Source organism: Prosopis cineraria, unplaced genomic scaffold (genome assembly GCF_029017545.1).
Source record: "Prosopis cineraria cultivar Desert tree isolate PC_DT_omini unplaced genomic scaffold, ASM2901754v1 PC1199, whole genome shotgun sequence".
Taxonomy (NCBI): Eukaryota; Viridiplantae; Streptophyta; class Magnoliopsida; order Fabales; family Fabaceae; genus Prosopis; species Prosopis cineraria.
Window position 1 is genome coordinate 1 of NW_026556524.1, and position 19,458 is coordinate 19,458.

General features: G+C 29.2%; 1 protein-coding gene across 1 annotated transcript; it reads left to right on the top strand.

Annotated features, from left to right (window-relative positions):
- The first annotated feature begins 315 nt into the window (after positions 1-315).
- LOC129299548 (uncharacterized) lies at positions 316-4,212 on the top strand. The gene is made up of 6 exons (XM_054938025.1): positions 316-458; positions 2,245-2,851; positions 3,236-3,366; positions 3,477-3,581; positions 3,649-3,727; positions 4,129-4,212. The coding sequence occupies exons 1-3, from the start codon at positions 438-440 to the stop codon at positions 3,346-3,348; spliced, it is 741 nt and encodes a 246-aa protein (XP_054794000.1). The 5' UTR covers positions 316-437; the 3' UTR covers positions 3,349-3,366; positions 3,477-3,581; positions 3,649-3,727; positions 4,129-4,212.
- Positions 4,213-19,458: the final 15,246 nt, after the last annotated feature.

The window sequence follows — 19,458 nt, forward strand, 5'->3', positions numbered from 1 at the left end:
TAGCATTAACAAAGGGAAATTTGTTGTCCAAGATACAAGATAATTATTATTAATGTGGGTATAGTGTGTGTGTGGTTAATTGTGTGTTTGTTTTGTTGTTCAGAATATCTTGATTTTTGTTAAGAATAATATATATATATATATATATATTTGTTTGAAAATAATTACCAAGTGAGTTTGATTTATATTCTATATATATATATTGTAAATATTGACACTGCTAAAAGCAAGAGATAAATTGTCTAGTTGTGTTTTTATTTGGTTGATACTAATTTTACCTGGTTTATTATAAATGCATAAGTTCTCAGAGTGTACTGAATATTGTTTAGTAGGGGTTTTTTCTAATTAAGTTACCACATGGTAAGCCCTTATTGGACCCAATAAATTGCTATTAACTTGGTCCAATCTATCTTTGGCTGGCTTACTCAATTCATAGCATGGAGATGGAAGGAAAAAAGGTGATGTTATGCATTAACTATTTTTGTCTAGTTGATTGAATATCATATGCCCACTTTGCAATCGCATGATTAACTGACTCACATGCATTATTATGTATTAATCTTGATTACTAAGACTCTTAAGTCTCATTCCTTATTGTTATTAAATTTTATAGGAACAAGTTCGACTAAAGAAGTACCTGAAGCATGATTTAATGCATAAGACACCATTTTTTAATTTAGCTTCTTTATTTTGATTGTGCAATGTATAATTTGCTAACCTAAGACAAATATATTTTTAAAGCATGTAGACTCTAATTTTGGTGAATTGCATCTATATTGCTTAATTGATAACCATAAGACTCCTGTCTACCCCTTATAGTCTTATTGGATTATAGAAATATATAATTATGCAATTATGCATGTTTTAAGAATGTATATTTTTTGTGGCATTTGTGAAATAATACTGTGATCAAGTGTAACCCTATGTGGTAGTTTTATTGGTATGGTAACCAGTGTGTGGAAAAGTATTTTTTGGGCCAGAGTTGATATGATAGTAAAAATATGGTTTGTAAAGTGTTGGTTACCCAACCATAGTTTTGAAATTTTAATAAAGGTGTACTTGAAGCACTTAGTAAATAAATACTTTGATAGTAGATTATTTGCAAAAAGTTTTTATTATAAGGAAAACTCTTTCCCTATCATGGTAAGGGTTCAATGTTATTAAATTGGTTTATTAAACTATTAATTTGTGAAAAATAAGTTTGAAATTTTAGAGTATTACATAAGCTACCCAAGTCCGAGCCCCTTTTTAAGGGCTTAATAAGGCCGGCTTAGAAACCCTATTATATTAAAAATCCCTTCCAAACCTAACTCTTGTAAAAATGAATTATAATGGGTAGCCCATTAAGCCTAGCTTGTATTGCCAACCCTAATTTCAAACATCCTGAGAATGTTTATAGTTCCCAAGTGATTGAGGAATAGGTCCATTGAAGTTATTATTATATAAGGCTAGCACATTCATATTTCTTATATTCCCCATTTCATTAGAAATTCTACTGCCAAGATTGTTATTTTGGAAAATAAGACTTTTGATCTTAATCAATCTAGTCTTAGGTTGATTAGAAGCATCAAGAAAAAAGACAAGGGTCTAATGTCCCAATTATGTTGTTATAGGAAACATCAAGCTCATAAACTTGAATCAAGTTAGAAGGTAAAGAGGTAAATTGCCTTTGAAGCGGTTTGTAGAAAGGTTGAGGAATTATAGTTTTATGAGGAGCCCAATGCTTTCTTGAATGTTACCAATAGGAGGCTTGTGTTAAGATTAAGATGAAGATTTAGAATTAAGATAAGTTTAAGTTACGACGGGTACTGTCGTGAGTCTCACTTCAAGAAACCTCACAAGATAAATGAGTTTTTATAAGTTTAAAGGATTCTTCTACCTAACAAGCTAGTCTTTTGAGATGGACTCTTTCTTTAGACTTATGCTCATGACAAATGATACTTTCATTGAGAGGTTAGTATCATGGAAAGAGCTATTTATGAAGGGTTTAGAATGGTTCTCTCTTTAGACTTGTGCTCATGACAAGGCATAAAAAAAATTTCCCTTTAGCTTTAAAGTTTAATCTTATTATATACTTATATTAGGCATTTATGCTATAGAAAAATATGTTTTTTAAACCCACATATCTAAATCGGGTCAAGTGCAAACAGTTTAGAAAAGGGAGGATATGGTATTGTTGTAAATAAGTGGAAGGTTGAAGTGATATCTAAAACATTACTAATTTTTTTTATTTATATGTTACAGAGTGAGGTTAATAAAAAACAATTCGATGGATCATTCATTCCAAAAGGAAGGCATGATATCCTGACTGTTGCTATAGGGAAACCAGAGCATCTTGGACATGTTCAAGGAATCAGATCAAGGGTGAGCATAAGAGATATATTTGGACCACCCCGTCAACGCAATCCTTCAAGACTTGTGACAAGGGAGGAGGTGACTGCGATGTTAGCTCAAGCAAAAGCAGAGGTTGAGGTTACCCTTGAAGTTAGATTGCAAAAGATGAAGGAGGAAATGTTAATGCAAATGAGCTCACAGAAGGTGTCAAATGCCCCACATACCCCCTCTCTTACTTGTCATTGGAGCACTAAAGAGAGTAACATCGTTCAACTTCCTTCAAAAGATGACCCAACTCCTAACCTTGAGCAATGCTTCTTGTATGTGGAGAATATAAAAAAATGCTTAGTAGCACGCGGTCGCATCCATGAAGATGTTGTCAAGGTAACCATTGAAGAGGTCAAAATTGACGATGCTGATATCCCATTCCCTACTGATAAGATCAAGACGGTAAAAAGATGCCAAGGGCACTTTCACTTTATGGCCAAAGAGACTTGTCAGGATGCCTCAAAATTCGGTAATAAAATTGATTAATTGTTATGCATTCCTTAAATTTAAGCATGTTTTACTAACTTTTTTAATTTAACAGGAGACCCCATCATTTGATAAAGTAGGTGAAAAGATGCAATTGTGCAAGCTAAGTTCATGGGACCATTTTGTCCTATTGGCATATGGTGGATCATTTCCCCTTAGAATTTTTAAAGCGGTTCCTGATTTTGTTGGCATTAACAACTATCAAGTTTTTGTTGAGAATGAGGATCTAAGTCGGATTCTCATTGATGGTGACCAAACTATGACTAACATTCAAATTGGGATGATGTAAATATCTTATTATAAGTGTAAATTTAAAATGAAATTAAACAATTGAGCTCTTGGAACTAACTTATTTGCATTATCATAGGTTTTTATATCAAATGTTGGTCTCTTCAGGCAAAGATAAACAATACGGATTTCTTTGCCCACGTTACACTAATGATAATGAGACCACCAAAGAGACAAAAGAGGAATACATGAATCAAAGGCTCAGTGAAGGTGACAAGGAATGTTACTTTTCCTTGTTTTCTCCATCTGTAAGTAATTATGTTTGAATTTATTTATAATAGTATTAAATATTTGCTTAAATCACTTTATTTTTTTTGTAGTGCTCATTGGCAATTGATAGTGTTTTCAATGAAAAACAATTCTATCCTCTTTTTATGCTCTCTACATCATAAACTCAATCCAGCAATGAAGAAGTCTTGTGAGCAGTAAGTGAATTTTTGTAATACATTATTTTTTGTAATTAAGTTACTAACGATGTGATGTGAATGATAGGGCTATGAGGATTGGCCAGCAAGTTCGATTGGGCAAGACCTTACATGATGTCAAGAATCCTACATGGATAACACCAAAAGTAATTAACATATGTCGTCGTGATTTTAATGATAGAGCTTTCTTTGAATTTAATTTTGACAATGTTGTTATTCTACGGGCATGGATTCTCTCCTCTTCCTTCATGTCCTCTTCCATTCTTTTCCCTTTCTAGCCATTAGATCAAGATTTAAATCGTCTAGATTTGATTTCCTATAAAATTATTATTAAAATATTAATTATAAAAAATATAAATAATAAAATTCAAACTACTAAAATTTAATAAGAACAATTTAAAAATACAATAAAAGTAAACTAAAATGAAATTTTTTGAAGGAGACCAAATCTAGATTATCAAAAATCTTGATTTGATTATTAGAAATAAGAAAAGGAAGGAAAGAGGATGGGAAGGAAGAGAGAGATCCCTCTCCCATTATTCTACAGAGCCGACATCAACCTCCTACTAACTTGTGTGGCTTTTATGTGTTGAGACACGTGTACAACATCATCACGGCTGGTTTGATAGAGTTACTGAAGAGGTAAATCTAATTCTAGAGGTCTAATCTATCTTTTGTTTACTTGGAATTGCTAAGTTAAATTCCTTGTCCTTGATTTTTTTGCAGATGTTTAATGATTCATCTCCATTTTCACAATCAGAGATCCAAGAAATTAGAAGATATTGGGGACTATTTATGTTAGAGCTTCACAATAATAATCCATTGAATGAGTGAATTTAGGATAGGTGTAGTTGAATTAGGAAAAATTATCAAACTTATTTGGATGTTGAATATTAAATAAAATTGAAAATAATTTTCAATTAATTTGATTGAATTGGATTGTATTTTGGCTGGTTGGATGTATATATTGTTTTTAATTTGCAAGTTTGCAGCCTATCATGGACGGGTTAAGTGAAAAAATTAAATGAATTTTTTTAAAATAAAACAATGTTTCCAAACCGGTTATGACTACAACTGGTTTAGATATCATCAACATCTAAACATCTAAACCAGTTATTACCAGAACCAATTTAAATTTGAATAACATCTAAATCACTTAGGGTCATTGATGTTTTGCCTTAGTTGACTCAGCACTCAATTAAATTAAGATTGACTTAATATAGTATAAGCCAAACCTAGGTTATTCTTTCAAGGAGCAATTTAGGAGTTATCTTGAGTTTGTTCTAGGTATTTAAATATTAATTCTAAACAACCTCAAAAACTAAATTCAAGATTTCTATTCTAAAATGCAATTTATGCCACTAAAATTACCTAAATGGATGCTAATGCTAAAGTCTAACAACTAAATTCTATTACACAATGTTTAAATTCTAAATTATGATTGGGGGAATTTGTTTCAAGAAAAAATGAAATGAAAGATAAAGAAATTAATTAAGTGACAAAAAGGATTAATTAACCAAAAAACTAAGAAAAGTTTGATTCAAATGCGGTAAAGGGGACAACTTAGGATTTTACATGGAATTAACTTTTTTAACCCAATTCAATTAGTTAGACCAAAGGGAAATGATGGAAGAGTAGAATTAATAAAGTTAATTACCTAATTAAAGTAAAGAAAACCCATAAATATAAAATCTAACACTTAATTCACTAGAGAACTCATAGTAGATCAAAACAACTATAAATTAGGCAAATTAAACCTATTAAAATCAATGATGATTAAATCAAAATAATTTTAAAAAATATGTTTAAATTATCTAATTGAACAACTAGATAAATTACCAACTCAATTAAACAATTAAGAGGTAAAAGGAACAACCCAATTGTGCAACAAATACTAATGGAGATGAATTATAATAAATGAATAATGATTTGAGAGTGGGGTTTGGAAGGATGAGGTGGCGTGGATGTAAATAATGGAAGGGTGAATGTGGCTGTGAATGAATGGAGAAAAGAAGATTGAACACTGAGAATGAAAAAAATGATGGAGGATGCAGGAGATGATGCTGCTAAACGCAGAAAGAAAATAAAAACCGAGAGAGAGGAAGAGCTCTTTCTTTTTTGCCTAAGAACTTCTATTAGGAGATGGAAGAAGATTATAGTTTCTAATTCATGCATCGGAGGAACCATAGAACTTGATTCATTTTATGATTTATTAATTTTAATAGATAACTATGTTGAGGTTGAATTTTCTTTTCTAAATATTTTCTATGAGATCATTGCATACCCTAATATTTGTTTTAATTTTTTTCAAAAGATACTAAATTTATTATTCCTTTCTTTTTAATTCATTGTTACTTTTCCTTTTCAACTATAAGGTATGGAATATTATCAAGTTAAATTAAAAAGTTGTCAAATTGAAATATGGGAAGTTTATCAAAGCTGTTCCTTCCATGCATCTTTAAACCTTATTAACACCTTTTTATCATATAGTAACTCTCATTTCTCCATGATTTTTAACTTCCAATCGACTCATCATTTTATTTTTTATCAACCCATTTCATTAACTTTGGGTCCCTGCACTTTACTCAAATGTTTAAATATTAATATATTAAGTTAAATTTTTTTAAATATTGATATATAAAATATTTTTAAATGTTGATATATTAAATTTAATTTTTCTAAATAACAATAATTAATACAAAAAATAATTATTCAAAGCTAATGGCATTAAGGATAGAGAACTGAAAAAATATTTTATGAAGTTAAAAAATTAAATTAATATTTTATAAAGTTAAAGGATGAAGAATATACTTTAACCTTGTTTTTATTAATAAGGAATTAAAATCCGAATTGTTTGATTTTTCCAGTCCATGCCTATCAGCTCTCTCTTTTGTATTTAGTGAGGCACTAGTATGAAATAGACATTAAATTTTTTTCGTTAAAATTTCAGATGAGATAAAATTCTACTGGCCATGTCGTCCCCAATTCACTGCATAGTGGTTGAAACAAAATCACATGAATCTGTCCAATGTAATTTCAGTGGTGTTTATGAAAGCAAACAAGAAAGTACTATTGGCAAAAAAAAAAAAAAGAAAAGTATTCATTATGAGTAGACATTGATAAACGTGGTGTGTCCTCCAGCCAAAAAAAAAAAATTATAATTAAATGTGGAATAAGTCAAGCGACAAGTTTTGGATAATTCAAGTAAAGTTGTCGTAAAGTGGCTTGCAAAGGGCCATAGACTCACTGCCACGTGCTTGGTCTCATCAGAAGATGATGATGATGATGATGATGATGATATTGCCATGTTGCTGCGTTCAGATGGAAACTGAAACAAATGCGAAGAAAGAAAAAGCTATGTGCCGAACTCATTTGCTCAAGTTATGGCATAAGTACTTGTACTTTTTTTTTTAATATTTTAAGTCTCTAAAATTTTATTTTTTGGTGTTTAGATCTCTACAATAACACATATTGAGGAACTTAAAATATTAAAAATTAAAAATTAAAAATATAAAAACCTGCTAGAACATCGAAAAAAAAATACAGGAATCTGTAATAAAATTTGATTAAAGTGTAGAGACCTAAAGTTATGTTATATCAATAAAATTACAAATGCCAACGATTTCTTTCAAATAAATAAGTATTAATGTGTATTTTTGCTCCAAAGCTATTTTCCAAAATCACTTATGTCCCGTTTGGTATGCTGGAAATGGAGACATAAAAATGAAAATGAAATTGCAATTCACATTTTTTTTTTGTTTGATGTGCATGAAATGCATTTCCACGTGAAAATGAAATCCATCGAAATAGGTTGAATTGAATTCCAAGATAAGACCCATGAAAATGAGATGGGTTTCATGGAAGTGAATTTTTTTGGACAAAAATAACCTTAGTTACAAAATTATTTAACAGATTTGCCCCTTCATCAACATTGAAGTAAATCAAAAGTTTTTTAGTAAATATGCATATATTAAATAAAAAATATATCATAATTAAAAAAATGGCAAGGGTATTTTAGTAAATTAATTATATAGATGCATATATTAAATAAAAAAGTATATCATAATTTAAAAAAAAATAGATAGGGGTATTTTAGTAAATTAATTATATAAGTGCATATATTAAATAAAAATATATCATAATTAAAAAAATTGACAGGGGTATTTTAATAAATTTATTATATAGATGTACATATTAAATAAAAAAGTATATCATAATTAAAAAAATTAGATAGGGGTATTTTAGTAAATTAATTATATAAATGCATATATTAATTAAAAATATATCATAATTTAAAAATAGATAGGGGTATTTTAATAAATTGATTATATAAGTGCATATATTAAATAAAAATATATCATAATTAAAAAATTGACAAGGATATTTTAGTAAATTGATTATATAGATGCACATATTAAATAAAAAAGTATATCATAATTTAAAAAATAGATAAGTGTATTTTAGTAAATTGATTATATAAATGTATATATTAATAAAAAGTATATCATAATTAGTCAAGAAAAATATGTTACATTTTATTTACTATAGGGGCAAAATTGGTACGACAAATAGTTTAGGATACTAGATGCTCTTCAGAGAATAATTCAGGAATAAAAGTGCACTTTAACCCATAAATAATTAGAAAACATTGGGAATAATCAAGAATCCTTATGCATAAATGTATGAATTTTGTTTATAATAAATAGAAGAAAACGAAACAAAGCATAAATAAACTATAATAATTAAGAGCTCAGATCATAAAGCTTTTCGCTCTCTAATGAGTGCATTCTTTAATGGCCACACCTCGTTTGGCAACAAGCAGCACAAGCTGAGTAATTTGTAATTTCCTCGCATATTCTAATGCAAGTGTTCTCGCACTCACTTTTGCTTGGGTCGCATTCAGGACTAGGACACATTGGGAAGCAAAAATTAGATGATGATGGTGCAGGTAATAGATTAGCATCTCCAAAATCTGCAGCTATGAACAATAACATCAATCCTAGGATGATTGTTGTTGATGTGATGACGATGATACTTTGTTTGAAGCCATTTCTGAGATTGCTTTTAAGATTCAATTTTTTTGCTTGACTGTATAAATTTTCTCAGCTTAAGAGTTTGTTTATACAGGAAAATGTAGAGGTTGTAGCACACAAATATTTCTAATTAACTGTGCACAATGTGGTTGATTTTGATTTCTTTATTGTTAATTGAATCTATTCAATTTAATATGTTCCCTTTTTTAAAGCTTATATGAATATAGAATCCAATTCATTTATTATAAGAATCGTAAGATTAGATTCATTTGGTGATTTATTAAACTTTATAGTTATTTCAATTCAAAAAATTCTTAGGTTGACCGATGTACCATGTCATTTATAGTCTGTCAAATAAAAGCGTGACATTCAGATAGTCTTAAATATAAATTAATTTTGACATCAATGATAATAAAAAGATAAAATGCAAAAAAGTAAATACGCATTATGTTATAACAATAAAATCAATTAAAATATTGTCACATAAGATTTTATTTTGATTACTTGAGAATTTTTTATTGGAGTGATCACAAATGACATGGTGCAGCCAATGTATAGAAGACTTGCTCATCTAAATTGAGATTGAAATGGGATGTTTTTTTATTATTTTTTACATTGTTAGAGTTATTATTACTTACCAATATTTGTTTTTTTAAGATACTAAATTTATTATTACTTTATTCTAAATTAATTTTCACCTTTTCTTTTCTAAAATAAACTATTCAATATTATTGACTTAAATATAAATATCGTCAAATTATAATAAAAATAATGTTTCAATATTGTTCTTGCCAGATAATTTCTTCAATATTATTTGTAGGGAAAAGAGATAAGGACCTTTTTGGTTCTATTAATAAATGATGTATTTAAAAATTTATATTACAATTTTTACAAATTTTTATTACAAATTTTACCTTTTACCCCCATTCTACGTTGGCTTTAGAGAAAGTGTTTATACTTCAGCCACTCACTGAAGTCTATTGCTAAAGTGCAAGTGTCTTTTCCTGACCAAGACTTCAACAGATAAAATTGTCAAATAAGACGTAAAAAATGAATCTTTTTTTAAGACGCAAGATAATTAGAGCACGTGTGCGATTACCAAGAGTTATATATATATATATATATACTCCTTTCATCTCTATACATAAAATATTTTAAATTAAATTAAGTAAATCAATAAAAATTAATTATCTAATTAAAAATAGAGCAACATTTCAATTTTACTCTTAATTATTCTAAATAAAAAATGAATCTTTTTTTAAAATAAATTAATAAAAATACTTATTTTTTTAATTTAATAAGAATATAATGATCCATTTATTAAAAGACATGCTAACAACTTTTATATTTAAAAATAAAAAATGTTTTAAAAAAATTTATATTCAAGGACTGGAAGAGTTGTTGGGGGGGGGGGGGAGGGAGGTAACGAGCTGGCTGCTTGACCATATGCATGCAAGACGTACGCTTTTATTTGTGCAACTATACTTGTATCTTTTTGTTGACTTGGTGAGGAACACCACTGGAGAAATAATATTTGGCATAACAAAACTTTCAATCCCTCAAATTTAGTCTTAACTATTAATTTGATCTCTCAAATTTAATTTTTATCAATTTAATTCCTTATATTTTCTTCAATTATCATGTGAGTCATTTAAATTGTATACAAATTGGCTCTTAAAATAATCTAAATGTCTTAGCCAGTTTCGAAACTATCTTGTACAACTCTGGCATAGCTGAGTGTCTTAGCCATATCTAATTGGTATATATCACATAGATTTCAATATTTCCTTCGTTTGTGTGCTTGTTTCTTTAAAGTTAGAACTTATATTAGGAGATGGAAGAAGTATTATAGTTTCTAATTCATGCACGGCAGGAACCATAGAACTTCATTCATTTTATGATTTATTAATTTTAATAGATAACGATGTTGAGGTTGAATTTTTCTTTGCTAAATATTTGCTATGAGATCATTGCATACACTAATATTTGTTTAAATTTTTTTCAAAAGATACTAAATTTATTATTCCTTTCTTTTTAATTCATTCTTACTCTTCCTTTTCAACTATAAAGTATGGAATATTATCAACTTAAATTAAAAAATTGTCAAATTGAAATATGGGAAGTTTATCGAAGTTGTTTTTTCCATGCATCTTTCAACCTTATTAACACTTTTTTATCATATAATAACTCTCATTTCTCTATGATTCCTAACTTTCAATCGACTCGTCATTTTATTTTAACTAATTTTATTTTTTATCAACCCATTTTATTAACTTGGAGTCCCTACATTTTTCTCAAGTTTTTAAACATTGATAAAATATATTTAAATATTGATATATCAAGTTTAATTTTTTTAAATAACAATAATTGATAAAAAAATAATTATTCAAAACTAACGGTGTTAAGGTTAGATAATTAAAAAAAATATTTTATAAACTTAAGAGATTAAATTAATATATTATAAATTAAAGGATCAAGAATATACTTTAACGTTGTTTTTTTAATAAGGAATTAAAATCTGAATTCTTGGATTTTTCTAGTCCATGGCCCTCAGCCATCTCTTTCGTATTTAGGGAGGCACTTGCATAAAATAGACATTAAAATTTTTTCGTTAAAATTTCAGATGAGATAAAACTCTACTGGCAATGTCCCCATTCACTGCATAGTGATTAAAACGCTGTCAATCAGAAATCACATGCATCTTTCCAATATAATTTCATTGATGTTTATGAAAGCAAACGAGAAAGTACTATTGGCCAAAAAAAAAGTACTGACTATGAATAGACATTGATAAACGTTGTGTCCGCCAACCAAAAAAGAAAAAAGATTTTAATTAAATGTGGAATAATTCAAGCGATAAGTTTTGAATAATTGAAGTAAAAATAAAAGTTGTGGAGTCACTGCTACGTGCTTGGTCCCATCAGAAGATGATGATGATGATGATGATATTGCCATGTTGCTGTGTTCAGATTGAAACTGAAACAAATGCGAAGAAAGAAAAGCTATGTTCCGAACTCATTTGCTCAAGTTGTATTCATTTTCTCAAGTTGTAGTATAGATTCTTGTACTTATAAAAGCAGTGTAATTTCATTGGTGTTTATGAAAGCAAACAAGAAAGTACTATTGGCCAAGAAAAGAAAAGAAAAGTATTCATTATGAATAGACATCGATAAACGTGGTGTGTCCGCCAGCCAAAAAATAAAAAAACATTATAATTAAATGTGGAATAATTCAAGCGACAAGTTTTGGATGATTCAAGTAAAAGTTGTCGTAAGGTGGCTTGAAAAGGGCCATGGAGTCACTGCCACGAGCTTGGTCTCGTCAGAAGATGATGACGACGACGACGATGATGATGATGATGATGATGATATTGCCATGTTGCTGTGTTCGGATTAAACTGAAACAAATGCGAAGAAAGAAAAGCTATGTGCCGAACCCATGGCACAGGTCCTTTCACTTTTTTTAAATGTTTTAGGTTTTTGAATTTTTGTTTTTAGATGTTTAGGTCCTTATAATAGCATATATATAGAGAGATCTAAAATATTAGAAAATAAAAGTTTAAGAACCTGCTAGAACATCAAAAAAATGTTGGGGCTTGTAGTAAAACTTGACCAAAGTATAAAGATCTAAAGTTATATTTTATCAAAAGAAATTTTTACGAATGCTAACGATATCTTTCAAATAAATAAGAGTTGATGTGTATTTTTGCTCCAAAGCTATTCTCCAAAATCACTCAGTGTCCTAAAACATTTGTCATAGCAAATTCATCAATAAAATAATTAAAACGTAGCATACTTGCCCCTGACATTGAATACTCCAGTGTCGATCATGAAAAATGTTGATTGGGAATATAAGTCTAACTGAAATGCCACATGTCGTGCAATCCAAGTTGAGATGCATTTTGGCCCTAAAACTACTCTCTAAGTAACACTCAACTATAACATCTTGATTTTTAATTATCCTGGTTTACTAATCTTAATTAGGATAATTAAGTAAATTGTAGCAATGTATGGCCTAAGAGGTCTAATAATCATATTCGATTGTGTTTCAACCCTAATTGTGGGTCCGATATCAAGTCGAGCCACCCGAGCATTAAAAGGAGAAGAAAATAAAGGGTTAGTGTTACTGTGCAACACGCCACGGCGTGGAGTGCATATGCCACAACACACAGACACTTCAGATGCAAAAATGGGGACCTCTTTGTGCCATGCATCACGGTGCATTGTGCATCTGCTATGACGCATGGTCATTTTCTGTAGTTTATTAGTCGCAAACTAAGACAGAAAATAGAGAGAAAGAAGGAGAGAATGTGAACTAGTAATCAAGGTTGGCTAGGGTTCACTCTTGAATGACATTGGAAGTGTTTTGGAAGCTACAAACACCCAAGATAAGTATCATACTTCTTAACCTCCCATTTTCTTCTATATTATGAAGTTTATAGTTAGGGTTTGATAGTGAAAGATGATTTTCAATCCATATGGGCTATGGGTCCTAATCTATTGACTCAAATAGAGTTAATGGAGGTATATTAGAGTATCTAAACCTAGGTATAATAAATCTTGGTGTCTTAGGTGGTTGGATTTCATAAATATGCAAAAATTACATTAATGTGGGTTGTTGGAAGAGTGTGATGCCATTAATGGGAGTTTTAATGACTCATTAATATTAATGGAGACTAAAGATAATTAACAAACCCAGTGAATAGGCTCAAACTCATGTAAAGTAAGCATTGGGCAATTTAGAAGTGGAGAAATGAGAGTTGAATACTTGAATTTGGCAATATTAATGGAGATCAACTTGTTAAATTGTAGGTTAAGCTCTTGGACACCTATTTGGCTTGGGAATTCAAGCTTGGAAGCTATTATATTGAGGGATAAACCATTGACCTCTTAAAGGTTTAAAGTAACTGAGAAAATCCTATTTTGAACAGTTATTCATTAATTGTAATATGAGGTGAATTATGTGTTAAACATACAAATTGTGATTTGTGAATGGTTTAACATGCAATAAAATTTGTAAATTATATAATTGCTTTTATGTGTAAGAAAAATGTGAAAAATGCTTGTGAAATGATTGGCAATTTTATAATGCGGTTTAGGATGAGTAATTGATAATGAGATTGATGAAATAAATATATGAGATTGAAAATGATGGGTTTAATATGATATAAGTGAAAATAAAAATTGATGCTCACTTGGGTAGCACTCGGTCGTGAGGCTAACATATTGACTTTGATTTTGAGTAAATAAAATGTGAAAATGAGTGAGCATCGTATATCGCATGATCAATGAGTTGGAATTCACCTAGGGATTGGGAGTAGAGAAAAATTCATATGGTATTTAGGCTGCCTCCGGTGTACGGGGGCATAGTCTTGTCACACAATTTATGAAAGGACTATCCCCTACTTTGTTGAGAAACTAAAACCTAACTATCTCCATCAATTCAATAAGGAGAATAGCCTAGGGTATGAGATACCTAGAGATTTGAGATTGGGGGAAACCATGGTTTGAGAGTGAGTCGTGTGAACTTTGGCTGGGTCACACCTCATGGTTGGTGAGATTGGTAGTCCACTTACACGGATAGAGCCCTATTCAGTGTTGTAGCCCACGGTTTCAGTCTGAGAAAATTAGGAAGGTATAAGGTTGGTTAATCATTGCTTATGTAAAATATATGACATGTCACGTATGTTTAGTTGTGGCAAGTCGTGCGGATAATGGGTTATGGTCACACGTCTAAAAGTATTATGACAATGCACCTAGTGTGTGTGAGATAAAGATGATATAAAATGAGTAATAATAAGTTATGATATGTGTGTAAGCATGTTTTAAGAACTTGATTTCATATGCATGTGTTTGATTTACAATTGATACATAACTACATAGGGTAGGTTTTACCTTAGTTACTAAGTGGCTAGACTTACCCTTTTTCTTTAACATTTTTCAAGCTCTAGTTTTGGTGTTGAGAGGGACAAAGCTATTGAGGCTTAGGAATTTGTGTATTTCTTTAGCATGCCTCTTATATATATTTGTTTTGTGTAATAGAATATTATCGCCAAATTTTAGGTTGCATACTATCACACTTGCACTATTTTATTGTTACAAATATTTAAGTTATATTTTCAACCCTGAGTATTTATGTATGATGATGTGTGTGTGTGTGTGTGTGTGTGTGTGTGTGTTGATAGCATTAAAATACTAGTGTAAGTTTAGAAATAATGTTTTGAACATGTTTTGATTGGTTTTAATGCAATGTAATAAAAATTGCCTCCCCTTTCTATTTTTAATGAACAAGGGATTGAGAAGTGATTTTGTGTTATACAGATATTTAAGTGCATATGATATATTGTACTGATAGTCCAAAGTTTAATAGACATGGTTCAAGTGTTAGGAAAGAATTTTGACACCTGTTGTAGGTTTTGGATACCCTTTTTGTGTGAAAGTTGTAAAAAGTGGTAAAAATATTTTTAGATGTCCAACTTTCTAGTGTGACTTGTTTTAGAAGTGAAACCTATGCATTAGTTAGTGTACGAAAAGAACTTTTCGTAGACACTTAGATCACACCATTTAGACGTCGGACGGAGAATTTAGACTCATCAAAAGTTTCCCAACTCTGCTGTTATTCACATGGAACACGCCACAACACATGGCGCCTAAGCCGTGGCGCATTGCCCTGTCTCACAGCAAATGAGTTGTTTTTCAACTGTTTTTAATTTTTTTCACTCCTCCGATGTATTCCATGCTTTCGTAACTTATGTTTACTCTGATATATGTGTTTATGATTGTTTTAAACTCATTTTGATTATGAAAACTTGGGATCCCTTGATTTTAATCTAAAACTTGGTAATCACTTTTATGGGTTAATTTTTTAATTACCATGAGTTTTATTGGTTAATTGTAGTTAGTCGAGTAAGATATTATATCAGTGTTCTAAACTATTTGCCATATAACAATTTCACCCAAAATGTAACATTTTCTGAACTCATCTAGCATGACATGTGGCGTTTCTTGTTAAACTTAAGTCCTGATCAATATTTTTAACTGTCAATATTGGGATATTTAAAGTCAAGAAAAATATGTTACGTTTTATTTACTATAGGTGCAAAATTGGTACGACAAATAGTTTAGGATACTAGATGCTCTTCAGAGAATAATTCAGGAATAAAAGTGCACTTTAACCCAATAAATAATTAGAAAACATTGGGAATAATCAAGAATCCTTATACATAAATGTATGAATTTGTTTATAATAAATAGAAGAAAACGAAACAAAGCATAAATAAACTATAATAATCAAGAGCTCAGATCATAAAGCTTTTCGCTCTCTAATGAGTGCATTCTTTAATGGCCACACCTCGTTTGGCAACAAGCAGCACAAGCTGAGTAATTTGTAATTTCCTCGCATATTCTAATGCAAGTGTTCTCGCACTCACTTTTGCTTGGGTCGCATTCAGGACTAGGACACATTGGGAAGCAAAAATTAGATGATGATGGTGCAGGTAATAGATTAGCATCTCCAAAATCTGCAGCTATGAACAATAACATCAATCCTAGGATGATTGTTGTTGATGGTGATGACGATGATACTTTGTTTGAAGCCATTTCTAAGATTGCTTTTAAGATTTGATTTTTTTGCTTGACTGTATAAATTTTCTCACCTTAAAAGTTTGTTTGTTTATATAGGAAAATGTAGAGGTTGTAGCACACAAATATTTCTAATTAACTGTGCACAATGTGGTTGATTTTGATTTCTTTATTGTTAATTGAATCTATTCAATTTAATATGTTCCCTTTTTTAAAGCTTATATGAATATAGAATCCAATTCATTTATTATAAGAATCGTAAGATTAAATTCATTTGGTGATTTATTAAACTTTATAGTTATTTCAATTTAAAAAATTCTTAGGTTGACCGATGTACCATGTCATTTATAGTCTGTCAAATAAAAGCGTGACATTCAGATAGCCTTAAATATAAATTAATTTTGACATCAATGATAATAAAAAGATAAAATGCAAAAAAGTAAATATGCATTATGTTATAACAATAAAATCAATTAAAATATTGTCACATAAGATTTTATTTTGATTACTTGAGAATTTTTTATTGGAGTGATCACAAATGACATGGTGCAGCCAATGTATAGAAGACTTGCTCATCTAAATTGAGATTGAAATGGAATGTTTTTTTATTATTTTTTACATTGTTAGAGTTATTATTACTTACCAATATTTGTTTTTTTAAGATGCTAAATTTATTATTACTTTATTCTTAATTAATTTTCACCGTTTTCTTTTCTAAAATAAACTATTCAATATTATTGACTTAAATATAAATATCGTCAAATTATAATAAAAATAATGTTTCAATATTGTTCTTTCCAGATAATTTCTTCAATATTATTTGTAGGGAAAAGAGATAAGGACCTTTTTGGTTCTATTAATAAATGATGTTTTTAAAAATTTATATTACAATTTTTACAAATTTTTATTACAAATTTTACCTTTTACCCCCATTGTACGTTGGCTTTAGAGAAAGTGTTTGTACTTCAGCCACTCACTGAAATCTATTGCTAAAGTGCAAGTGTCTTTTCCTGACCAAGACTTTAACAGATAAAATTGTCAAATAAGACCTAAAAAATGAATCTTTTTTTAGACGCAAGATAATTAGAGCACGTGTGCGATTACCAAGAGTTATATATATATATATATATATATACTCCTTCCATCTCTATACATAAAATATTTTAAATTAAATTATGTAAATCAATAAAAATTAATTATCTAATTAAAAGTAGAGCAACATTTTAATTTTACTCTTAATTATTCTAAATAAAAAATAAATCTTTTTTAAAATAAATTAATAAAATACTTATTTTTTTAATTTAATAAGAATATAATAATTCATTTATTAAAAGATATGTTAAGGACTGGAAGAGTTGTTTTGGGGGGGGGGGGGAAGAGGGAGGTAACGAGCAAGCTGCTTGACCATATGCATGCAAGACGTACGCTTTTATTCGTGCAACTATACTTGTCTCTTTTTGTGTACTTGGTGAGGAACACCACTGGAGAAATAATATTTGGCATTACAAAACTTTCAATCCCTCAAATTTAATCTTAACTATTAATTTGATCTCTCAAATTTAATTTTTATCAATTTAATCCCTTATATTTTTTTCAATTATCATGTGAGTCATTTAAATTGTATACAAATTGGCTCTTAAAATAATCTAAATATCTTAGCCACTTTCGAAACTATCTTGTACAACTCTGGCATAGCTGAGTGTCTTAGCCATATCTAATTGGTATATATCACATAGATTTCAATATTTCCTTCGTTTGTGTGCTTGTTTCTTTAAAGTTAGAACTTATATTAGGAGATGGAAGAAGTATTATAGTTTCTAATTCATGCACGGTAGGAACCATAGAACTTCATTCATTTTATGATTTATTAATTTTAATAGATAACCATGTTAAGGTTGAATTTTTCTTTTCTAAATATTTGCTATGAGATCATTGCATACACTAATATTTGTTTAAATTTTTTTTTCAAATGATACTAAATTTATTATTCCTTTCTTTTTAATTCATTCTTACTCTTCCTTTTCAACTATAAAGTATGGAATATTATCAAGTTAAATTAAAAAATTGTCAAATTGAAGAATAGGAAGTTTATCGAAGTTGTTTTTTCCATGCATCTTTCAACCTTATTAACACTTTTTTATCATATAATAACTCTCATTTCTCTATGATTCCTAACTTTCAATCGACTCGTCATTTTATTTTAATTAATTTTATTTTTTATCAACCCATTTTATTAACTTGGAGTCCCTACATTTTTCTCAAGTTTTTAAACATTGATAAAATATTTTTAAATATTGATATATCAAGTTTAATTTTTTTAAATAACAATAATTGATAAAAAAAATAATTATTCAAAACTAACGGTGTTAAGGTTAGATAATTAAAAAAAATATTTTATAAATTTAAGAGATTAAATTAATATATCATAAAATTAAAGGATCAAGAATATACTTTAACGTTGTTTTTATTAATAAGGAATTAAAATCTGAATTCTTGGATTTTTCTAGTCCATGGCCCTCAGCTATCTCTTTCGTATTTAGGGAGGCACTTGCATAAAATAGACATTAAAATTTTTTCGTTAAAATTTCAGATGAGATAAAATTCTACTGGCCACGTCCCCATTCACTGCATAGTGATTAAAACGCTGTCAATCAGAAATCACATGCATCTTTCCAATATAATTTCATTGATGTTCATGAAAGCAAACAAGAAAGTAGTATTGGCCAAAAAAAAAAGTACTGACTATGAATAGACATTGACAAACGGTGTGTCCGCCAGCCAAAAACAAAAAAAAGATTTTAATTAAATGTGGAATAATTCAAGCGATAAGTTTTGAATAATTGGAGTAAAAGTAAAAGTTGTGGAGTCACTGCCACGTGCGTGGTCTCATCAGAAGAAGATGATGATGATGATGATGATGATGATATTGCCATGTTGCTGTGTTCAGATTGAAACCGAAACAAATGCGAAGAAAGAAAAGCTATGTGCCGAACTCATTTGCTCAAGTTGAAGTATAGATTCTTGTACTTTTTTTTATATTTTATATCTCTAAATTTTTGTTCTTTGCTGTTTAGGTCCCTAGGATACTGTACATAAAGAAACTTAAAATATTAAAAAATAAAAATATAAAGACCTGTTAGAATATTAAAAAAGAAAAAATGTAGGGATTTATAGTAAAATCTAGTTAAAGTGCAAAGACCCAAAATTATATTTTGTCGAAAAAACTTTTACAAATGCCAATAATTTCTTTCAAATAAATAAGGG

Coding starts and splice junctions, on each gene's coding strand:
- LOC129299548 (XM_054938025.1), top strand. CDS start 438: ATGGAGATGGAAGGAAAAAAG. Junction 459..2,244: donor TGGAGATGGAAGGAAAAAAG/GTGATGTTATGC, acceptor TATATGTTACAG/AGTGAGGTTAATAAAAAACA. Junction 2,852..3,235: donor TCAGGATGCCTCAAAATTCG/GTAATAAAATTG, acceptor GCATTATCATAG/GTTTTTATATCAAATGTTGG.